The sequence below is a fragment of the Phoenix dactylifera genome, unplaced genomic scaffold (assembly GCF_009389715.1).
Source record: "Phoenix dactylifera cultivar Barhee BC4 unplaced genomic scaffold, palm_55x_up_171113_PBpolish2nd_filt_p 000563F, whole genome shotgun sequence".
Classification (NCBI taxonomy): Eukaryota; Viridiplantae; Streptophyta; class Magnoliopsida; order Arecales; family Arecaceae; genus Phoenix; species Phoenix dactylifera.
The window spans coordinates 267,629-288,583 of NW_024067968.1; the positions used below are offsets into that span (position 1 = coordinate 267,629).

The 20,955-nt window shown below is 36.1% G+C and overlaps 1 protein-coding gene across 3 annotated transcripts in view; it reads left to right on the forward strand.

Moving 5' to 3' along the window:
* The window catches only part of LOC103720924, a 34,608-nt gene extending 16,285 nt beyond the window's left edge, over positions 1-18,323 (forward strand). Inside the window, exons 9-24 of one of the 3 annotated variants that reach the window (XM_039119502.1) lie at positions 88-411; positions 512-703; positions 842-952; positions 1,052-1,115; positions 2,348-2,460; positions 4,976-5,222; positions 5,340-5,485; positions 5,574-5,698; positions 8,951-9,071; positions 9,156-9,211; positions 9,699-9,795; positions 9,867-10,059; positions 10,148-10,246; positions 10,581-10,696; positions 13,047-13,106; positions 18,020-18,323. In XM_039119502.1, the coding sequence (XP_038975430.1) occupies positions 88-411; positions 512-703; positions 842-952; positions 1,052-1,115; positions 2,348-2,460; positions 4,976-5,222; positions 5,340-5,485; positions 5,574-5,698; positions 8,951-9,071; positions 9,156-9,211; positions 9,699-9,795; positions 9,867-10,059; positions 10,148-10,246; positions 10,581-10,696; positions 13,047-13,106; positions 18,020-18,121 (2,166 nt within the window). In that variant the 3' untranslated portion in view covers positions 18,122-18,323. The remainder of the gene's footprint in view (positions 1-87; positions 412-511; positions 704-841; positions 953-1,051; positions 1,116-2,347; positions 2,461-4,975; positions 5,223-5,339; positions 5,486-5,573; positions 5,699-8,950; positions 9,072-9,155; positions 9,212-9,698; positions 9,796-9,866; positions 10,060-10,147; positions 10,247-10,580; positions 10,697-13,046; positions 13,107-18,019) is intronic. The other 2 variants (XM_039119503.1, XM_017846124.3) reach the window with 2 other exon arrangements.
* The last annotated feature ends 2,632 nt before the right edge of the window (positions 18,324-20,955 follow it).

Here is a 20,955-nt window from a genome sequence, read left to right on the forward strand (position 1 = left end):
TTATTCCATCATGTATTGAGCAGATGTTTTCACTTGTTTTTCTTTTTCTTTTTCTTTATTTCCTAATAAGTTTATTATGACCTGTAGGTCATAATTCTCAATGACAACTGTGAATCTCGGACAATCAAGTTGATGCTTCCTTTGACTGAAGCTTGTCTTGCAATGGAACTTATTTCAGGCTTCAGTGACCAGAATAAACACAAGGAAAATGCTCTTGTCCTCTTGTTAAAATCAGGTCGCTTATGTCTCTACAATGATTCAGAGATTGAACATTATCTGCTAAAGTCCCAATCTAAATCATCACCAACGCTCCCAAACCAGTTAATGGTGAAATTACCATTTGGTGATTCAGGAATCACCATCGCAAGACTGTATACTTGCAACCCTGCTTCATCAGTTCCTATGAGCGAGGTATTACATATGAACTGCATTAGTTTACTTTGTTGCTTGTATTTGGTGGATCATTACACTCTCCTTGGTGATGCAGTTGCATTATTTTCTTTCTATGTAGGACCATATTTTTTTTGCCAAGAAATACTCTCGCCTTCTTTCTATTGGCGTGAAGGAAAAGGATGGAAGTCCACGCTTCAGTGGATTTTCAAAAACAAAAAGCCTCCTTATAACAGGACACTTTGATGGAGCTATAAACATATGGGATGCATCATGCCCCCTTCTACTTCCAATTTTATCAATAAAAAAGCAGGTAATTTCTTAGCTACAAATATTAATTTGTAGAACACATAGAGTATGCTGACAATCACCACTAATATGGATAGCAAATCATTCAGTATAATAAAACCATATGACTATATTAGACAAATTGTCTTTTAATTTCCTTCAGCAAAATTTTAAGCAGAGTGAAGATGGAAATTCTTCAGGTGCTACGCCAGTAACATCACTGCATTTTGATGTTTCTTCCCATATCCTTGTTTCTGGAGATCAGAATGGACTGGTGGGTTGATGACCTTATTGGTTATAAGAAAACTAGTTTGGGCTTATGATTTTGACAAGGGCATTATAGTCTACATGTATTCATCTTGCTATTTTACAGGTTTGTATCATCATATTCAAAAAAGAGCAACTGGCTTCGGAAAATATTTTTTCCTTTCTACAAGGTATTCTTTTGGGCATTTATTACTGAAAGATCAAACAGGTTGCCTTGAGTATTTGCATTTCTTTCAAATTATAGTCGGTTCCATTGGACTATTTTAAGAAAGAACAATTGCTAAAATTCATTAATTTGTGTAATAACAAACCTTTTATCTATTGCTCTTTCCTCTGATAAACAACCTAGGTTTCACATTGTATTCTTATCTTTTTCACCAGTCTTCGGCCTTTTTGTTATATTTGAGGGTTATTTAACTAATTTGGGCTTAGCATTTAGAAATTTGATAAATCTTAAAAAGATGTAAGGATTAGTATTTTATCCTAGTCATCCATTGAAATAGGCTGCATGGAGACTCCAATATAATACACTACAATAGCTTGTGAAGTCGTGTAACCTCCAATGGAGGATGGAGGCAAACTTGGCTTAGGAGTTGAAATTGAATACTGGGAGAATCATGAAACGAAAATCACAGATCAGTAAACCGCCTAGACTCAAGAAAGAAATTAAAGAATTGATAACTTACCTTCTAAATGAATTCCATATAAGCAAAACTGAGCATCATACTCTTTGTACTAGATTTCTTTTCGGTGAAGATATGATGCTCCTATTTCATGATGTATGGATCTTTTAGACATGAAGTTGTTCCTGTATTGTTGAGACACCCAACTGCTCCCTTGAGTTGATATTAACCCGAGATTGTGATTGTCTATACTCTAGAGTCGAGACAGTTAGTACTAGCATCTAGGTTATGTTTACAAACTGAAAATTTTTTAATGCATGAAACTTTAGACTAATCATTTCATGTTTTCAAACAATAGTCATCTTGGAAATGAAATTACCATGCTGTCTTTTGTTAGGCCTAGAATTTCAAAGCTCCTAGTATTAATACGTAAGGAATGCTCTTTATTGATGCACAAAATATTGTGCTAAGCAGTACATTGCTATTATGCAAGGACTCTTTCTGTGGCATGTTTTACTCATCCTTTTGCAATTGGATGCTTGATCATGTCATATATCATGTTGTAACAAACTAGTGCTGTCATGAGCATAATTCAAGATTTATATGCATCCAGAAAATGATCCTTTTTTATCTCTTTTTTTGCTGCATGAAACAAAAGGGAATAAGGAACTCCTTCAAAGAATTTTTTTTTTCATTATTCTAGAGCTTAGAAGGTTCCTTTATAACTTTTTGATGGAATAACCTTTTAACGTTATGCATGCACCATTTTGATACATCAGCAAAGCAAGGAGACAATTACATAGTTCATACTGTCAAACTTAAAGGAGCTGTAACAACCATTGGTGTAAATCCTGATTCCAAACATTTTGCTATTGGAACCGACAAAGGATTTGTAAGTTCTGTTTGTTCTCTTTCTTGTCCTGGTAAATAAGTTTCTATCTTCTGTTTCAACATAAGTACCTGGAATTGCTAATTGTTCTCTTTCTGCTAGTTTTGCTATGTCAGTTCAATATCTGTTCAAGACAACCACGTTGAAGTCGGACCTAAAATCTTGTTAATGCTAGGTTGTAAAAGTATACAGTCATACTACTGGTTGTGATACTTGTAAGTTACATCATCGAAAGTTAAGTTTCGACAACAGTTTTGTTCCTACGCCAGGATGTTACTTTCAGAATGTAAGAGATGGAACTGAATCAGAGCTTCTACTTTCCAGTGTTGCATGGACTCTGATGCATGAACAAGATACATGTCCAAGTGTCTGACTCAGCAAGAGGAAAAACGGGACTTACAGTAATATGCAGAAAAAATAATTTTAGTTAGAAATAGTTTTAAAATATTGTATAAAAGAAAATTTTAAAAATATTATTTGTTAGGATCTTCCAATATGCTTGTTTTTTATCCAAACTTCTCGATGACATTAAGGATTTTAGAAAAATAATTCTTTGCAGAGTTATTTTAATACCTAAATTCTAGGCCAATCTCTCAAAAGAACAAAAGATCGAGTATCGGACTCATCTGGTTTGAAAATGTATATGACATGGATTCCAAAAGTTAGACTCGACTGTCCAGATTTCCAGTTGTATGATAGTTCTATAGATGACTTTCCGGTTAGTTTTTAACAATTGTTTGTCATGCTTCTTGTTCAGCATCTCAATTCATTTTGTCGAGTATGAATATTCTATTAAGCTTGGTGCACAAGTATACTTAAAATTTGGATTTCCCATTAGAAAGGCCAGGATGCTGCATCTGAATTTTCTAAACAAGTAGCAATGATGCGGCCAAATAATCTGATATCTTTTAAGTTGGTACAGTGAACTTTGATTACTTACATATTCCCCAGCATATAATTAAATTTTAAAATTGGTTTTTTTGGTAACTAAATTTTAAACATTGTTGAAGGCAATACTTTTCATCTAAATGGTGATACAGGATGATACTGTTGTCTAATGTATGGTTAGTGACATTATATTAATGCATTTAATGATCCAGGCATTTAATCCTTGCTTGGATATTCATATATTGTTTTAGCTATACTTTTTTTCGCTTTTAGACTTATGTTATGCCTATTTTGATAATTAAACATCTGAATTACAAACTTTTTTGATGAGAGAAAATGAGGGAAACCCACCATAAGAGAAGAACAGAATAGATTAATCATTGCATAGCATTCAAGGGCAAATCCGTGAAGAGGATTATGCATATTTTTTACTATTTATGTGTTATATGTGAAATACAAAATAATATGCTTGAAATTATGGAGCCCTAACTTTTAAAGCTTTTTAATTCCAAAGATTGAATCCTAAACCTAGAGATCTTCTTCCTTACCCAATAGGGATCATGGAGATGAAATTCATAAAGGCAAAATGATTTCTAGTTGTAGCAAACCTACTACAACAATCGGTATTAAACCCTTCATGGTAACATCTCACACAACCGGCTAACATGGAGGAGAAAACTCTTGGTGTGTATCTACTTTTGATGATATGATGTTGTTTATGCCATTTTAGGTTTATAGGGCTGTTGAGGGATTCTATAATTATTCAAATATAAGCAGATTATTTGATCTGTAACTTTTGATAATTCCTTATGGATATGAGTGTTGGGTTAAAATGACAACATTATCACACCACAAATAGCAAATGTATCTAGCTCCATTTTGAAAAATAGGAGATAAATGCAGATGTTTCTTTTGCACCTAAAGTTGACTATGCCATTTAAAGTATGTGCAGTAGTTAGCTCACCACATAGTTTAAAAGTTCAAAGAAATTTTATGTACAATTTATAAAAACCAGGACCTCACCATAAAAGGCTGGTCGAAACATATTATTTGGGTTCTTTGGCATTGTATAGGTTGATCCAGGAGGATCACCAGAATCAATATGGACCACTTTGGCCACTTTGAGTAGGGCTGAATAGGGTCCAGGAGTTAGATCCGCCACATTGGAAAGCCAAGCATGAGCCAAACTTTTGGAGGCCATGATTTGATAATATGATGTATGATTAAGATTTTTTTAAAAAAAATTGGGTAACTTTTCGAGATTTATGACTTAGCATCAACTTTTTGGGAGGTTAAAACGGGCCGAAATTCCATTATTTGAGCCCCAAAACAGGCAAGCCAAACTGAAAGTTTCCTTTGAAAAAATATTTTGATTGAGCATCTTTCAATTCGTGAAGAATTAGGCGAAATGACGGAAGGTAAAGTTGATGTGGAAGTCGAGATCTACCTCCTGTAGAATTTTATTTTTTTTCATGATTGTTTATACTAGTCATATTTATTTTTGTGAAACTAGTTCTATTCAAACTAGTTGATATTCTGACTATTCCAATACACCTCTTTCATCTTTTCTGTATCATGCCATATAAAAAATATATTTCATTTAATTTATTTTATAATTTATATCTTCCAGGTATCGATAATTGATGAGGAAGGAACCAGTGTTTTATATCAGAAGCAAATCCCAAGTCAACATTATAGTGGCATCATCTCTTTGCAGTTTAAAAAGTATTGCCAAGACGGCTCTGAGAAGAATGTACTGTTTGTAGGGCTGAGAGATTCATCAGTTTTCCCTCTTGAAGAAGATACAGGAAATGCACTCAGCATTAATTATATTCGTACCAAGAAACCCTCTAGAGCTTTGTTGATGGAAATACTAGGTAAGTTAGAAGCCTTTTTTCCCCATGTTCTTAAAATCCACTATCATTATACTATAACATAAGTGGCTGGAAAATGCAAAAAGGTATCTGATGGATGGTATCTGAAAAATGGGCCAGATGCATCTCCTGATGGAATGTGGATATCAGATGGCCAGCATGTAAGTAAAGAAAGTTCTTTTGAAGAGACAGCACCAAAGCAGTCGCTACTGTTGCTTTGTTCTGAAAATACCGTGCGTTTATATTCTTTGAGTCATGCAATTCAGGTAATTATTATTCTTGTGTGTAACAATTTTAATAGGTGGAGCAACTGGAGCTTAAAATGTTATTGCCCTAATTTTTGTGTGATCTCAGGGGATTAAGAAGTTATGTTGCAAGAAAAAATTAAGTGGAACGTGTTGTTTTGCTTCAGTTCTCTGTGGACCTTCGTCTGATGTTGGACTAATACTTGTCTTTGACAGCGGCAAAATAGAGATAAGGTGGAGTTTTCCCATTAGTATCTGTTATATTTACTGTGCTTTAATTGTAGATGATGCTCCAGAGATAGGTGCTTTACATCTAGAAATCTATAATTGTTTTCATTGGTGAGAGTTGCACATGTACATGGGCTAAATTGTCTGCACACGAAGAATGTAGCTATCTCCAGTTTGGGATGAGCAGATTTTCCTGGCTGCATTGAACTGTCTACTAATGAATCTAGAAGAGGGGCTTATATCTCTCACGACACATAAAACCTTGATCTACTTCCATAATACTAGGTTTCCTTGGCAGCATTAAATCATTTCAAGGCTTGTATTTGGGCAAAGCAAATAAAAGTACTTAATTTAGCAATCTTGAGCTAAATGTCATGCATTAAGAAATGTTCGACTCTCAGCCTAAATTTGCTGGTCTTGTCTGTAGCGTCACTTGAAACTTGAATATTATCTATGAATAAGGAGATCCATCACCACCAACCTTAAGTTGATGGAATTAGGTTTGTTGACTATGTTTAAGGTTATAGGCGATCCATGATCTCTTATGCGGATAAATTGGTTGACAAAGGATTCTTTATCTGAAAACAGGTTTTGGCATTTGACCATGCTCTTATATCATTTAATAGAAAGTGTGAAGTATAAAAGCAGCATAACAGAGGAAACAACATGACGCTAAGTGTTGTTCTTGTTAATTTATATCATTAAATAAATATATTTTGGTAGACCTTGTGCAGATAGGTATTATCGATATAAAATTGGGTTTAACTTATAATGGGCAATCTCACATCGAAGTAAACATTTGGGACCTTGGGTTATCACCTTGACAGGTATCTCGTGGTGGACTTTTGGTTGTGGTTGTTGTTGTTGTTATTTTTCCAAGGCATGTGTTTTATACAAGGATTTAAGTGCTACATAATATGCCAGGTCAGTGTCATCACATGCATGAGCTCAGGAAGATACATAAATTTTTTGGATTGTTTTTTTTACTTTAAACTGCTCTAAACTTCTGTCCAAAGCTCTTAAGGTGTTTGTTTAAGTAAAAAATAAATAATAGAACCAACAAACTATGTCTTATAATAAAAAACAAAGGCATGTATGGATGCTGATTGTTGTTCTTGAACCACTTGAGAAATAATGGAAGAAAAAGCAGGAAAAAAAAAGAATGAAGTCTCTTGGCTTGGTATTGGTTGGTACCAAGCTTTGCTGAACTAGCATGTGGAGCAGTACTGGCTGGCACCCACTGGCTTAATGGCACTTTGGCAGCTTATGTGCTAAATAATCAGTAAATAAAAGTTCTTTATGCATTTTTCTTAGGAGCACTCCTTGTGTCTGATTTTTGGTAAGGAGGAATGATTCTGCAGATTTAATAGAATGACTAGTGAAATTTTTGAAGGATAATAATATGACAGTTGATGGGCAAATTTAGAAGGGAATTACAGTAGAGGATGGAAAGTGGTGACTAGGTGGAAAATCTAGAATACCTTGATGGTGATTTTTGTTGACATGACCTGCCAACATAGGAGGTCTCATATCCTGGAACTCCTGGTGACATGCTGACGAGGCTAAACCTTTTCATGTTTTTCTGTAAACAAGCGTTTGATATGTCAATGCATCAGGATGGAACAGTTCAAATTTTTTCATACAAACCATGCCCATATTTGAAGCATGGCCATTGTTGTGAAAGAATGCCATACTGTTGTAATGGATGTGGGAATAATTTTGAAGAAAGTAGAAGGAAGATGTAACCATAGATTGGCATGTGAAGAAAGTTCATAGGTAACACATATTACTAATATATTGCCAGTGAATAACCATGAAGATGGGTTGTTTAAGGGCCTTACAGTCCCATTGCGTATTGAGTCATTGCTTAGGTTTTCTTCCGGTCTCTGTGTTTTCTTCCAAATTTGTGCCTACAATTTTTGCACTTCCATTTTTTAACTAATAGGATGTCTTATTGATCATATGGAAAGGCTGGACTTAAATACATACATTATTAGACATTTGCAGGGTTTTAATTAGTTCCAAAGTCTGATGTGTTGGCAATTATACAAGGACCCTTTTTGGTATTGTTTTGTTTTCTACTTTTGTTTTCTAAAACCCAAGAGACTGAAGAACATGTATGATGACACCTTCTTTTTTTAAAAAAATGTTTGAAAAATCTTCAGAGCTTTTGGAAGTAGAGATTTTGTTGCTTTTAACAAAGAGTTAAAACAAAAGCAAGGAATGACAGAAGCAAGGTTCGCCGAACTGGTACTAGAGATTATAACGGCTGGCGATTAATTTGGCATGGTACGGATCCATATTGTGCTATTCTAAGGTGTATCGTAATAAGGAGAGCCAGAGAGGGAGGGGGAAGGGAGGAGAGAGAGGAAAAGAAAGAGAGAGGGAGGAAGGGATGGAGAGGGAGGGGGTGAGAGAGGCCGACAGAGGGAGAGAGGGATAGGGTCGAGAGGCAGTTGTCGTCGAGGGGAAGAGAGAGGGAGAGGGTTGAGAGGCAGTTATTGTCGAGGGGAAGAGAGAGAGACGCCGAGAGAGAGGGAGAGGGAGAGGGAGAGAGAGAGGGAGGGAGAGAGAGACGCCGAGAGAGAGGGAGAAGCCGTCGTTGTCGAGGGGATGGAGAGGAGAGAGACTTACTAGTCCTCTATGGTGGCGACAAGTGCCAAGGACGGGGATAGGGTTTCGAGAGAGGGGGATGGGCGAAGCCGCGATCAAATAAAAAAAATGCAAAGGTGCTTGGGTTGGAGCAAACCAGTATAAACTGAACTGATGTAACCGAACCGTGTCGGTAGCCAACTGGTCCAGTACAGTATGTCTGAAACCGGCTGGTTTGGCATAGTTCGACAAACCATGGGCAGAAGTTTCATATAAATGCGATCTTCTACATCAATCTCCTTGTGGTATTTCACTAATTTGTAGAGAAATAAAAAAACAAAAATAACGACAATACCAAACAGGCCCTAATATTCTCTTTAGTTCCCTTTCCTTTCGAAACAATGGACACAAAGAATGATGTAACTTATAGATTCTTATTTCTGATTTTCATGAAGCTTTGCAGAAGATTCTCACATTCTACTGATGGTTTTACAGCTTTGCTTATATGTGTACTTGTTGCATCCTTTGAGTGCCAAATTTTCTTGCAAAACTAACTGTTTTACATTTATTTTCTTGTCTTTTTTTTCTTTTCATTCATCATGGACCAAGTTGCTTCTAGAATGAGCTATGGACATTTAACTAAATATCCCCATTATGATATTTCAGATCCCTCCCAGATCTAACCCTCTTAAAGGAGGCATCAATACTAGGTTCCACAAATTCCTTACAGAAGTCAAATCTGAATCCAAATGTACTTTGCAGTTCATCTGATGGAGAACTTGTCATGGTAAGACCAAGTGATAGATTACTAATCAAAAGTTGTAGTGAATGCATGACAAGCATATTTATGAAATTTCTGTATATGATTTAGGTTAATGGAGATCAGGAGATTTTCTTTTTCACGATTTTATATCAGGACTTGTACAGGTACTCTAGTAAAGCTCTTTATTGGTCTCTTCTGCATATGTTTATAGTGCTTTATTTATTTTCTTTCTTACTTATGGTGTCTTTTAACTTCTCCAATTCACTAATTACTTAATAAATTTTATACTGATTGTATTAAAAAAAAGCTTTTGTTAAGAAAAGAAGTGATATTTCTTTCAGTATATTCAATATCATAGTAAATTTTTGACTTAAGCATCCATTGAATGGTTTGTAACGTAACTGTACCTAAACTTGTAGGTTGTAACCAATGAGTTATATCCCATATATAGGGAGTTAACTTTATGAATCAAGGTCTTATTTACTAAAATTATTGTTGGCTATATACTTTATTGGTCATGCACTTTAAGTTCATGCAAATTGGGAGAAACCATACCAAGATCACTCTAGGCTTAGAAAGCTTCAAGACTTGGATGAACTGAATCAAAGTCTCTCCTTTTGGCCACCTAAAGATCTCTCTAATTCTTGTCAGGAATCTGGAGTATATTAACCAGGTATATGAGAAAGATATTGTTGCCCTACAAGAAGGAATTTCCTCCTTAACAAAGACCCACAAAGAAAAGAAAAAGGTAATATATACAACTTGACAGAAGATGTTGTTATCTCTACAGTTCTATGTCTAAGAGGTGATGACATTCAGGGAGTACTTGGCATGATTGTCAAAGACCTGAAAGGGAATAAGACAAAACACAGGCAAGAAATTGTGGCTGAAGTCCCCAGCGCAAGTACCTCTGAAGAACTCTCTGCCATATTTTCAACAGCTAATTTCTCCCCAGATATTGAGAGAAGAGATAGCTTAACAAAAGATGGTGAAGATGTTGAGCTGGATATAGGTAAACATCACTATTTCTCTCTTATGTTGTGCTTTGTGAAGGGCATTGATATCCATATCTAAATCATCTCTGTTTTCTGTTTTTGAAGAAGATATTGACCTTGATGATACTAAAGTGAAACATAAAGGACGAAGCTTTGCAGTTTTAAATAAGCAGAAGTTGGGCAAGAAATTTCAGGCCCTCAAAGGTTTGTAGTATGCTAATATTTCGATTTGTTTATATCCAGCATTCTTCATTGTCTTCGTCAGTTTAATTTCCAGTCACATTTGATTGTCTTTTTTTCGCTAGTATCTCTTTTTTCAGTTTAACTTTTGTACACCGTTTTTTTCTTTAAAAACACTAAATTTTTGAATAAAACACTTAAGGCATGATGTGCTTACTATTTTGCTCACCAAAAGGAACACAGGGAAAACTATTGTATAAAATTGTAGGAGGTCCTTTTCTGAGTTTGATTTTCTTAATTTTGTTAATTACTTCAATGGTTGGTTGGTCTTTGTGTGGACTTACATTGTGAAATGTAGGTAAATTGAAGCCCAAGAGAGATGAAAAGGTGAGCTCAGGGAATTACAATCACGAAGATGAGAGTGTTAGTGAAATTGATCAAATCAAGAAGAAGTATGGATTTTCTGTAAGCAATGTAAGTAAAGAAAAATCTTCCTATCGCACTTTTAAGTCCTATACCTCCAGCCATCTTAGTCCATGTGTTTGGATTGGATAGCATCAACACAGTTTAAAGGAGATTGTTTGTATCCTATTTTTACAATGATTAGATCAATAACAGCTTAAGTTAATTGAATTACCATTTTCTATTTTGGTAATTTTATCATATTTGTTTTTAATTAGCTTTTCAAAGCACATTCACTAAATACAATTTTTAAAAAGAGGTGCTATCGCACATTTATGCTTTTTACTCTTGCGCCTCATTTCTTCTTCAGTATAACCAATTGCCTATAAAAAAAGGCATAAACAATATTTATATCCCATTACTACTTTTATAAATTCTATTTTTTCCTTTAGCAAAGTCTTTCAAAATATTGTCAAATGATGCTTTATAGATTTCATCCAGCTTCTTATCAGTTTATCCCTCTTTAGGAAGCAGGGACCCTTCATCCTACGTCTTGTCTCTTGTAATTAAAACTATCTCCAACATGGTTCGCCAGGTTGTTTGGGCCGGTACGGGGTGTACTGTACCGTACCAGTTCGGTACCGGTACTCGGTACGGATAGTGTATCGACATTCGGTACGCCAAAAAAAAATCTAGTACTGTACTGTACCGACACTGCTAGTGTGGCACCGGTACGGGGTCTGATACCAAGATGGTGGATCTTGCGATCTTGGTCTCCAGCCTATCCTGCACATCATTTCAATCATTATTCTTCACTTTCTCTTTAGTTAGTGAAAAAACCCAGACCTCATTTAAGAATGGCTAGCCACAAATTATTAGTTAGGGAGAACAACCTTGCTTACATACCCAAGACCTCCCCAGCACACAATTGATGTGGAATTATATACACACCTGCATGGATCCTCACACGCTTCCCCCATTTGAACCCTGTCATCCCTGATAGGGGAACACCATGATTGGTCATGATCAGCCACAAAGGACCCATGTTGTAGAGCCCTCTAGCCATATAGGCTGTGGGGTGGGTCACCTCTTATGTTATTTGTAACAACCCAGAAGCTCATCCAAAAAGGGCCAGCCAAAAGTTATTGATTAGGGTCCTTGGCTCTACTTAAGTACCCAAGACCTCTCCTCCGCCCAATGGATATTGGAATAAATAAACACCTACATAAGTCCTTATAATTAGTGCTTCTCCAAATGGTGTACTTGCTTCTAACTTCATTCTTCCTCATCTTATGGCACAGTTTCCTCAACTTCTCAGCTCCACATATAAAGGATCTGATTTACTAATCCATAAGATACTGTTATCCCTAACTTATATATAAGTTTTATTCAAAGGCTTGATGGTATACATATACATGATTGCACAAAATTGAAGAGGTGCGTTATCACTTCATCTTAGCTTTCCCATGTCTGAAAAATCCTTAGCTCTATAGTGTTTGGTTTAGTAGAGCTATGCTGGTGAAGTTGATTAATTGAGTAGATCTCCACCAAATCTAAATGTGTTCTTCCATCCAGATTACTGATACTAATAAGTTTCACTATATATAATTTATACAGGCGCAGCTAGTTGTTAGGCATGAAACCATCAAAAGTGCCTTTGCTAGTTCTTTTGCTTGTTCACCTTTCTCTTATGTACCAGCAATCTATTGTCTATGATAAAATTGTGTTTCTTTTGAATATCGATATTAGTTCTAATGCATAATTGCGAAGAAGACACACCTTCAAAAATAGATATCCCTGGAAAATATCACTTTCTTCATCATTGTTCATGAAACAGTCTCTCTCAAAACTTTATCATAAGCTCACTTATTAATATAAATTATGTGCAGAAGCGCTCCTCGCACTGATTATAATTAAAATTCCTGGACTACGAAAGTTGTCAATTGTTGGCCCTCTTTGTATGAAAGCAATTGGTTTCTTTCAACATAAACATTTTTCAATTGATATGGGGTTGGTTTTGTGAACTATCATTTGCTATGCATATATGTATAGGCTAATTCTGATGCATTTTCATAGTTGACCTAATGCCATCCCTCCATCTATTTTATCTGTGCCCATGACCAGCACTATTTTATCTGTGTTTTTTAAATGGCCTTACAGTTTCACAAGGTAAAACTCCCAACACCACTACAAATCTTGCACACAAAATTTCATTCTGCTTCAAACTATTTATATTATGTTATAGTTCATACTGTTGTTCACTTAAATTGCAGTTATGCATTCTTTTTAAATGATACACGAGCCGATTCTTTTAATGTAGCTTGTATCAGCATTTTAGATCCTTTATGCATTCCAATTTCTTTTTTACAATTTAAATGTTCATAATATGAAATACATGTGCTGCATTTTCTTTCTGGATCAGGAGGCAAGTGTTCCAAAGATAGCTGAGAGCAAGCTAAGGGAGAATGTAAGGAAGTTTCAGGTAAAATGTCCCATTTTGAATCTCCTTGGTAGTCTTATTTGATCATCTCAAAAGTAAGTCCCTAATGGGCTTAAGCGACTTCTAATGCTGATTGTGTACCATCAACAAAACAAACGTATATTTATTAGAGCATCTCAAACAGGACTGAAAGAAATCTTTCTACAAGGAACTATATTAGGTAAATTCATGGCCTTTTGTTCTAGGCTTATTAGAATCCATGAAAGCATGGTTACTCTTTGTGTAGTTGATTGAAGCCTTATATTTCTTGTGAAGCTTCCTTATGGAAAGCTAGTCAAATGGAACAAGTTGTGTTTCATTATTTTATGAAGTTAGTATATAAGGGTCCATCCAAATTTGATCAAGCTGAGACCTAGGAACTGAAATTTGCTGAAAAACCTAGCACAATTTGCTAAAAGAAAAAAAGATCATGAAGAACATAGGTGATGTCAAGGTTTTAAGTACTAGATTTGGTACCTATACTAGCTTGTTGACTAGAATTGAAAATTTTAAAATTATTCTCTACTTTTTACATTAATTTTGAAGATAATAAGAATAATTTTAAATGTAGCATGAATTACCAAATCATAACACGAACAATAAAGTCATAACACTTCAATTACAGTAAGTAAATAACGTGCAGCTCTTTTCTAATTCCTTATAGTGTCTTTGGATCACATGGATGTTTAGGTCATGTTTATAGTCTAGGGCTTGTCTATTCCAAATCCCAACTCAAAGTCATAGGTGGCAGCCATGTTTCAGTATCGGAACCGACACTTATGCCGGAAGGCTGGCGATATGGTATTGTGTTGTGCTATTCCAGCACGTACCAACAAAGAAAGGGGGAGAAGAATGAGGAAAAGAGAGAGGGAGAGGAAAGGAGGGAGAGAGGCAAAGGGAAGGAGATAGAGGGCTTCTGAAGCCCTCTCTTCTCCGTGGCACCAGAATGGGGGTGGAGCCCTTGTTCCGAAATGAAATAGGAGCTTTGGGCCTTTTTTAAAAAAAAATTTAAGTGAAATTTTTTAAGCCACGCCACCAACGTCACTTTTAAATTTTTAAAAAAATAGGCCCAAAACCCCTGTTTCATTTCGAAATAGAGGCTCCACCCCTATTCCAGCATCACAGAGGAGCCCTCTCTCTCCCTTCCTCCACCTCCCTCCCTCCACTGCACTCTCTCTCCCTCCCTCTCCCTGTCCCTCTCCCTCTCTCTCTTTTCCTCTCTCCTTCTCTCTCTCCCTCTCTCACCGGTTTCTTGAACTGAGGAGCGGAAACATGTTAGTCTTACCTTAGTATGGCTCAGTATGCCTCGAAACGGGCGGTTCGAGATAGTACCACCGACTTTAGTACCCAAAGTATGAAGAATGACCACTCTAGTTGTTTGATCATTGATAGATCTGATATGTGAGGAACATTGGTACCAATCATATTTTGACATGTCCAAGAGGCTACTCGGCATGCAACATCATTGATATCATCTTCTACTCACATGCTTAAACAATCCTAGGCCCTCTCCTATCTTGTAGGCATGTGACATTAATAGTTGGTGGGTTGCATGATCAAATTATGAAGATTAAATTTGTTTAGGGTTATTGTCGCTAAACATATGTACATTGCATGTATTTTTCTACCCTAAAAGAAAGTTGCCTTTGATTAGGTTAATTTCCAAAATGTGCTAATTTTGGGTATAGGTTTGAGCGGCCTTAAACATGCCCAAAGTTAGGCTAATTGCCACCAAAAGATGATAGCATGTGCATGCCTTTTCTAAAAGTATTTTTTAATCTTAAATTTAATTTTCAATCCAAAAATAAATATATTTTGTAAAATTGAAAGCAAAGTTCGCCGTCTCGGTAGCGGACCCTATACCATTGCCACACTAGCACAGCGTCGGTACAGTACGGTAGCCATCCGTACTAGATACCTGTACCGAACTGGTATGGTATGGTAGGCTCTGAACCGGTACAGTATGGTATGCTCCGTACCATCCGATTTAGACCGGTATGGCATACCATGATTGAAAGTGCTTTTAAGAAAATTATGCCAACATGTAAATCCATTGTAGATTTACAACACGTCATGAAATCATGGCAAAATGAGAAAATTTTCTTACTTTGCCGTGATTTTTCCTCATTTTCTATTTTCTCAGCCTTTTTATCAAAAATCAAAAGAAAAAACAGGAAGGGATGGCATTTTACCGTAATAGATGAGCTATTGGGCTTAAAAGTGCTGATTCTTTGATGAGATCTAGGAGATAGGGTCAGCCACTCAGTTCCCCCCACCCCCCCATCCTCTCTGAGAAAAGAATTAGAGAACCTTATTCTTTCTTTGACTGTAGTCAAAGAATCTTGTCCATTCTGTTTTGAGTTATACTAGTGCAAACTTGTAGGTGCCGGTCTATATCAATAGATGCTAGAAGATTTGGACCAATTTTGTCTGATTGGACTAGGTATTGGGTACTAGCACTTGTTTTCATATTGATTCTGCATCAGGGGGCGCTCTGTTGAAGCCAATACTTAAAATATTGGATGAAGTATAATACTTGAATAGATTAAAAAAGACTAGTTTAACCCAAAGAAGAACAAGGAGAAGTAGTGTGCTTCTTTCATCTTCTTTGCCATAGTATAATTAGTAAGATCAATGCAAAGATCTTGGTCATCATGCTCTCTTGTATAATTTATGTTGTTTCTTCCATGTAGAATATAAGGTAGGGTTGGAATTGGGTTGGGTTCATTCAGGTCTTCATGCAGCCTAGGCTCAGCCTAGAATTTCTTTTTAAGCTTACAGCTGGCTTAAGCTCGAAAGCTTTTTGAAGGTTCAGGCTTGGACCCAACCTGAGCCCAGCCCAAAGCCGAAACAGGCCCCCGACCTGAATCAAGGCCAATCGGAACCCCAAGTCCAACCCTGCCTTGTCTTCTGCTATCTTCTTTAGCTTCTCTGAGGTCTCCTTGATGGCAACAACTTTGGTGGATGCTCTAGCGGATGGATGCTATGGCGGCGATGCAGGCTTGGTTAAGTGGGGCCAAATGGGCAGTGAAGGCAATGACATGGAAGCAGGTTGTGGTAGGGCTGGTGTCCTCCCTTTTGCCTTGTTAGAGACGAAGGGGAGCAAAAACACGCGCGTTCGCGCGCAGAGAGAGAGAGAGAGAGAGAGAAGTGGAGGAGATTGGTAGGGTGGGGGGAGAGGGATGGGCATCGGGAGGAGAGAGAGTTAGAGAGGGCCCGAGCTGAGAGAGAGAGTTTGGGAGGCGGTGTGAGAGGGGTGGGGTGGGCTGGGGCAAGGTATGGTGGGTTAGGTTTCGGTTTAGGGGCGATCTAAGTCAGGCTTTGAGCTGGGCTTGGGCCGGGCTGGGTTTTTGTTTGAGCTATATAATCTGATCTTGAACCTAATCCTGAACCCTTTCAGGCCAGGCCCGAAGCCTGACCAAGAAGCTGCCCGATTTGAGAGGCCTCGAGCCAGCTCAGGTCCATTTTCAACCCTAATATGAGGAAATAGTGTTGTAAATTGATACTTATGGACTAAATTTAAAAGCCTCCAGAAAGGAACTAACTTATGATCAACTAGCATGTATTATGCAAAAAGTATTAGAGGGAAAGGCAGAAAACACTATCTAAGCTGATCCAGGACATGTGACTCTTGGGATATTACTAAGTGTCTAGTTGCAAAATCAGTGAATTTGGAGTAAATGGGTCCAGTTACTCATAACCCCCTTTACTTCGAAATAAAGTAAATTACTTCATCAGGTAGCATAGAGTAGTTTATTGGGGTTACATGGAAGAAGCAGCTTTACTTCCTTTCAAAATACCCATTTCACCCTTATAAGAAATGGATCACAGTTTTGATGTTTGGCTGGCTAAAGTGGAATAGATGGAGTGAAGGAGCCTTTATTCCATTTAGCATTCCTTTAACCTAGTCAAATGCAGCCTAAGTTGTGGAACTAAACCATTAATGCTCTTCATCAAATGATTTAAATCCTATTTGAAAGTCCGTAGTTATATGTACGTAGTGCCTTCTAAGAAAAGTTTACATCTTAATGCTCACCATTGACCATCATATGGTACATATGCTTGATAGTCCTATGTTTCATTTTCTAAATATTATCGTTTGCGGTTGATATTTTCATGAGTTATTCTATGGTTCTCCTGCATTTCTTGTTCATATATGATATGTGTGTAGAGCATGCATACATATGTTAATATTATTCATCTCCAATCTTTGGAAGTGTTATGTTTGTTATTTCATTATGAAAAAGCAACTTTTGGTAACATCTTATCAATTGGCTCCGTTTTTTCGGAAACGTTATATGGACCGTACAATTTTATCATCTCTAGTCACAGAAGTGCATCATTTACTTAAAGCAACCATCATTCTCCAAGTTGGATGATGCAAGCAAAGGTCATTCTAAAACTTAAAAACTGTGTTTTAAAAAACACTGGGCTAAGTTGCACTACAATGTCAAGTGGAAGAAGATTGATGATAGCTTAGCCCATATCAACACAGTTTGACATTCATATGACTAATGTTGTGCCCTATTGAACCATTAACAAAATTCATCCTTGTATGCTAGCAAACTCCATTCCAACAGAAATCTAATCTATTGTCATTATTTTCCACCTTGTATTCTAATCTTACAGGCATCTATAACCATGCTCCTAGATCGTGATAGTTGACATGGTTTATGTAGTCCAATTGCCGCTTCCAAAGTGCATCTAGCTTCACTGTAACTTTCCAAAATGTTAGGGCTACTTAGTTGCTATCTCTTTTGTTGCTTTCAGCAAGTCTAGGTGCAAGATTTCCACCTGATGTTACTTTAACCAATAGAGGATTTTTTAAAAAAAAATTTTAATCAAGTCTTATTTTGCCACCATCATGTTGCGTTTCAGCAGAAATTTAGAACATTTAACTCTGACTTTTTAATCAGGCCATTAGCGACCGGACATCAGAGATGGAGAACAATGCTCAGTCATTCTCATCATTGGCAAATAAAGTGTTACAAGCTGCACAGCGCGAAAGGAGTAAATAACTGCAGTCTTGTTTTGTATATCTCCATGTTGTCTCTATGTATGATTTAAGACAGGCCTCTTCCACATCAATCTTTGACTTGTACGTTCGATGTCCTCCCTCTGGTATGCAGTTTTACTTCTGCCTTGTGTAATATTTGAACAAGCTACGAGTGTTCTGTAATTATGTTGTCCATGGAATTAATTGGCTGCACTTTTTACCTAGCACTGTGTCCTAGTTTTAATTTTTATATCATTGTGCAGTTCACAGTTTGTATTTCAACAATGTAATGGATGAATGGCTGGCAGGTGTAAAGAAAAATAAGTTTTTTTTTCTCTTTATGAGCAAAAAAAAAAGTCTCTAATCAGCTATACTACGATAGCTGGCAAGACCGTAAACGACCTACCAATTTTTTCTGGTTGATTAGTTGCTGAGGTAGCCGTTAAATGCATGAGATATAAAAACCAACATATGAAATCTTGATGGAAACCAATGATCCCATACATCCCAATTAACTTTGAAGCACTCCCTATGTAATATGATGTATGTCTTCAGATAAACGAGCCCTTGTGCTTTCAAATCACATGCTACATTCGTATTATATCCATATTGGATACCTAAATTTGTCAGATACTTCTTGAATACATATTTGATACTTGTGTGAGATATTCTTTTTTTTTAAATTCATAAAACACACTGGATATTTCCTAAATATGCCTTAGATACTCTCTCGGTACCTTCGATAATGAGGAGGTCAATTTCTTAGTCTATTTATATTAATATTAAAACGTATGGATTATAGTCTATGCAAAAATGACTAACAAGGAACTTGTAAAAAATAATATTAATGTATAAAATGTAAACTATGTTATTTTCATAGCCTTTTATATTTCATAGCCTCCTATGTTTTATGAGTGTTTTTTTTTTACATACATATATATGTATATGTATTTGTGTGCGTATGTATGCATGCAACTTAACTTAAATAAGCCTTAATCCCAAATTAGTTGGGATTGGTTGAATGATTTTTTATCCTCCATTTTACTTTATTTAGGATTATATTTTTTAAAAGATGTAGTGATATTACGTTCTTCCTTGCTACTTAATCTCATATAAGTTTCGATCTATCTCTATCTTTCCTTATATATATATATTGAATTACTTATTTACACTGGTGCATCTTTTAGCCTACATTGTACATGTTTAACAATTTAAATCATTTTCTCAATTAATCCTCAGTTGGTACTACCTCTATATTTTTATAGATGACTTTATTTCTTATTATATTTCTTTTATATTAGCATGAATGTGTGTATAATAAATATATACACAACAGCTACCGAGTATGTATAAGTTCAAGTATTAAGAATAAGAGAGATCAAACACATGAATTGGAAAAAATATTTCAATATTTTTATTTGTTTATTAATTTTAAAAAGATCCAGTGGGTCAGGATGTGGATGAAAGATGTTGGAGATTTTCTTTTAAATAGAGTCCAACCGATTTGGGTTGTCTAAGAGAAATCGTAGATGAGAGAGACACAAGTGGATAATATACTAACTCCTTACTCATATTATTTTCTTATATATTAATCACAAATTTTCACTGACAGAATCTAAAATAACATATTTCTCTCTCTCTCTCTCTCTCTCTCTCTCTCTCTCTCTCTCTTAATAACATATCTTGTATATATATAGGTGTGTGTGTATGTGTGTTTCCTAAAATGACAACCCAAGAGGGGAGGGAGTGAATTGGACTTTTCAAAACTTTTTACAAACTTAAATAATGATTAAGTTAAACTAATTTAAACATAAGTATGCACAGTAAAATGATAAATAAATGCAAAAGATAAGAATAAGGATAACAATATAAATACTATAATTTTATAGTGGTTCGGTGCCAACCCTGCATCTACATCCACTCTCCAAAAAATCTTCCTTAGAAATTTCACTATAATCTATAAGCAAGATTACAGCACAATTGTTTTTTGGGCATACAACCAAACTTACATGATTTGTTCTGGCAATCAACCAAAACCAAGCTATTTTGCCAATACAACTAAACCAATCCCGAGTTTCAACCCTTAAGAATTCCTTGTTGATTTGCAAAACTTAGTTAATTTTTTAGGGTGATCGACCGCAACCTAGTTGTTTCATGGGTACAGCCAAATCTTACAGGCCAATTGATTTTCATGGCATTAGACATACCAAAAACCCCACACAAGATTCAGAATTCAACTTGTTCTCTTTTTCCTTCCTTGCTCGCTCTTGATCTTGTGATGAATTTAATAATTGGTAGTTGAAGCTCTCTCTATGGATGTTTGAAAGCTCACTCAGAAGTAGGAGGTTTTGAATAATTACTTCTCAAATTGATCCTTAAGTTGAAGCCTAAAAAGTGGCGTTCACTTGTATTCCTTTTTCTTTACCTCATCCACTTAATCTCCTTAATCCATCATCTTCTCCAATTTAATTTGGAGGTATTTATAGCTTACAAAGTTATTGGAGAGTCGTTTCTAGCTGTTGGAGAAAAGAAACCAGCCGTTTGAAGTGAATATGGTCATTCTAGTTTTGCAGAAAAATTAGTCGTTACTGTTATCAAGCGTAGACAGGTTGATCTCAGGGGTCGACTTGTAATCTTCATGGTCAAGTCATGAAAGAGATATTTTTGACTGCTTTGTGTTTTCTGTCTGTAGCCATTCAGGGGTTAACTTGTGATCTTAGGGGTCGACTTGTGATCTTTAGGAGTTGACTTGAAATACCCTGGGGTCGACTCATCTATTATAGAAATTTCTAAAACTCTTCAAAAAACTTCTTCATGCTTCTCTAACTTTTCAAACATATTGAGCTCTCTATAAAA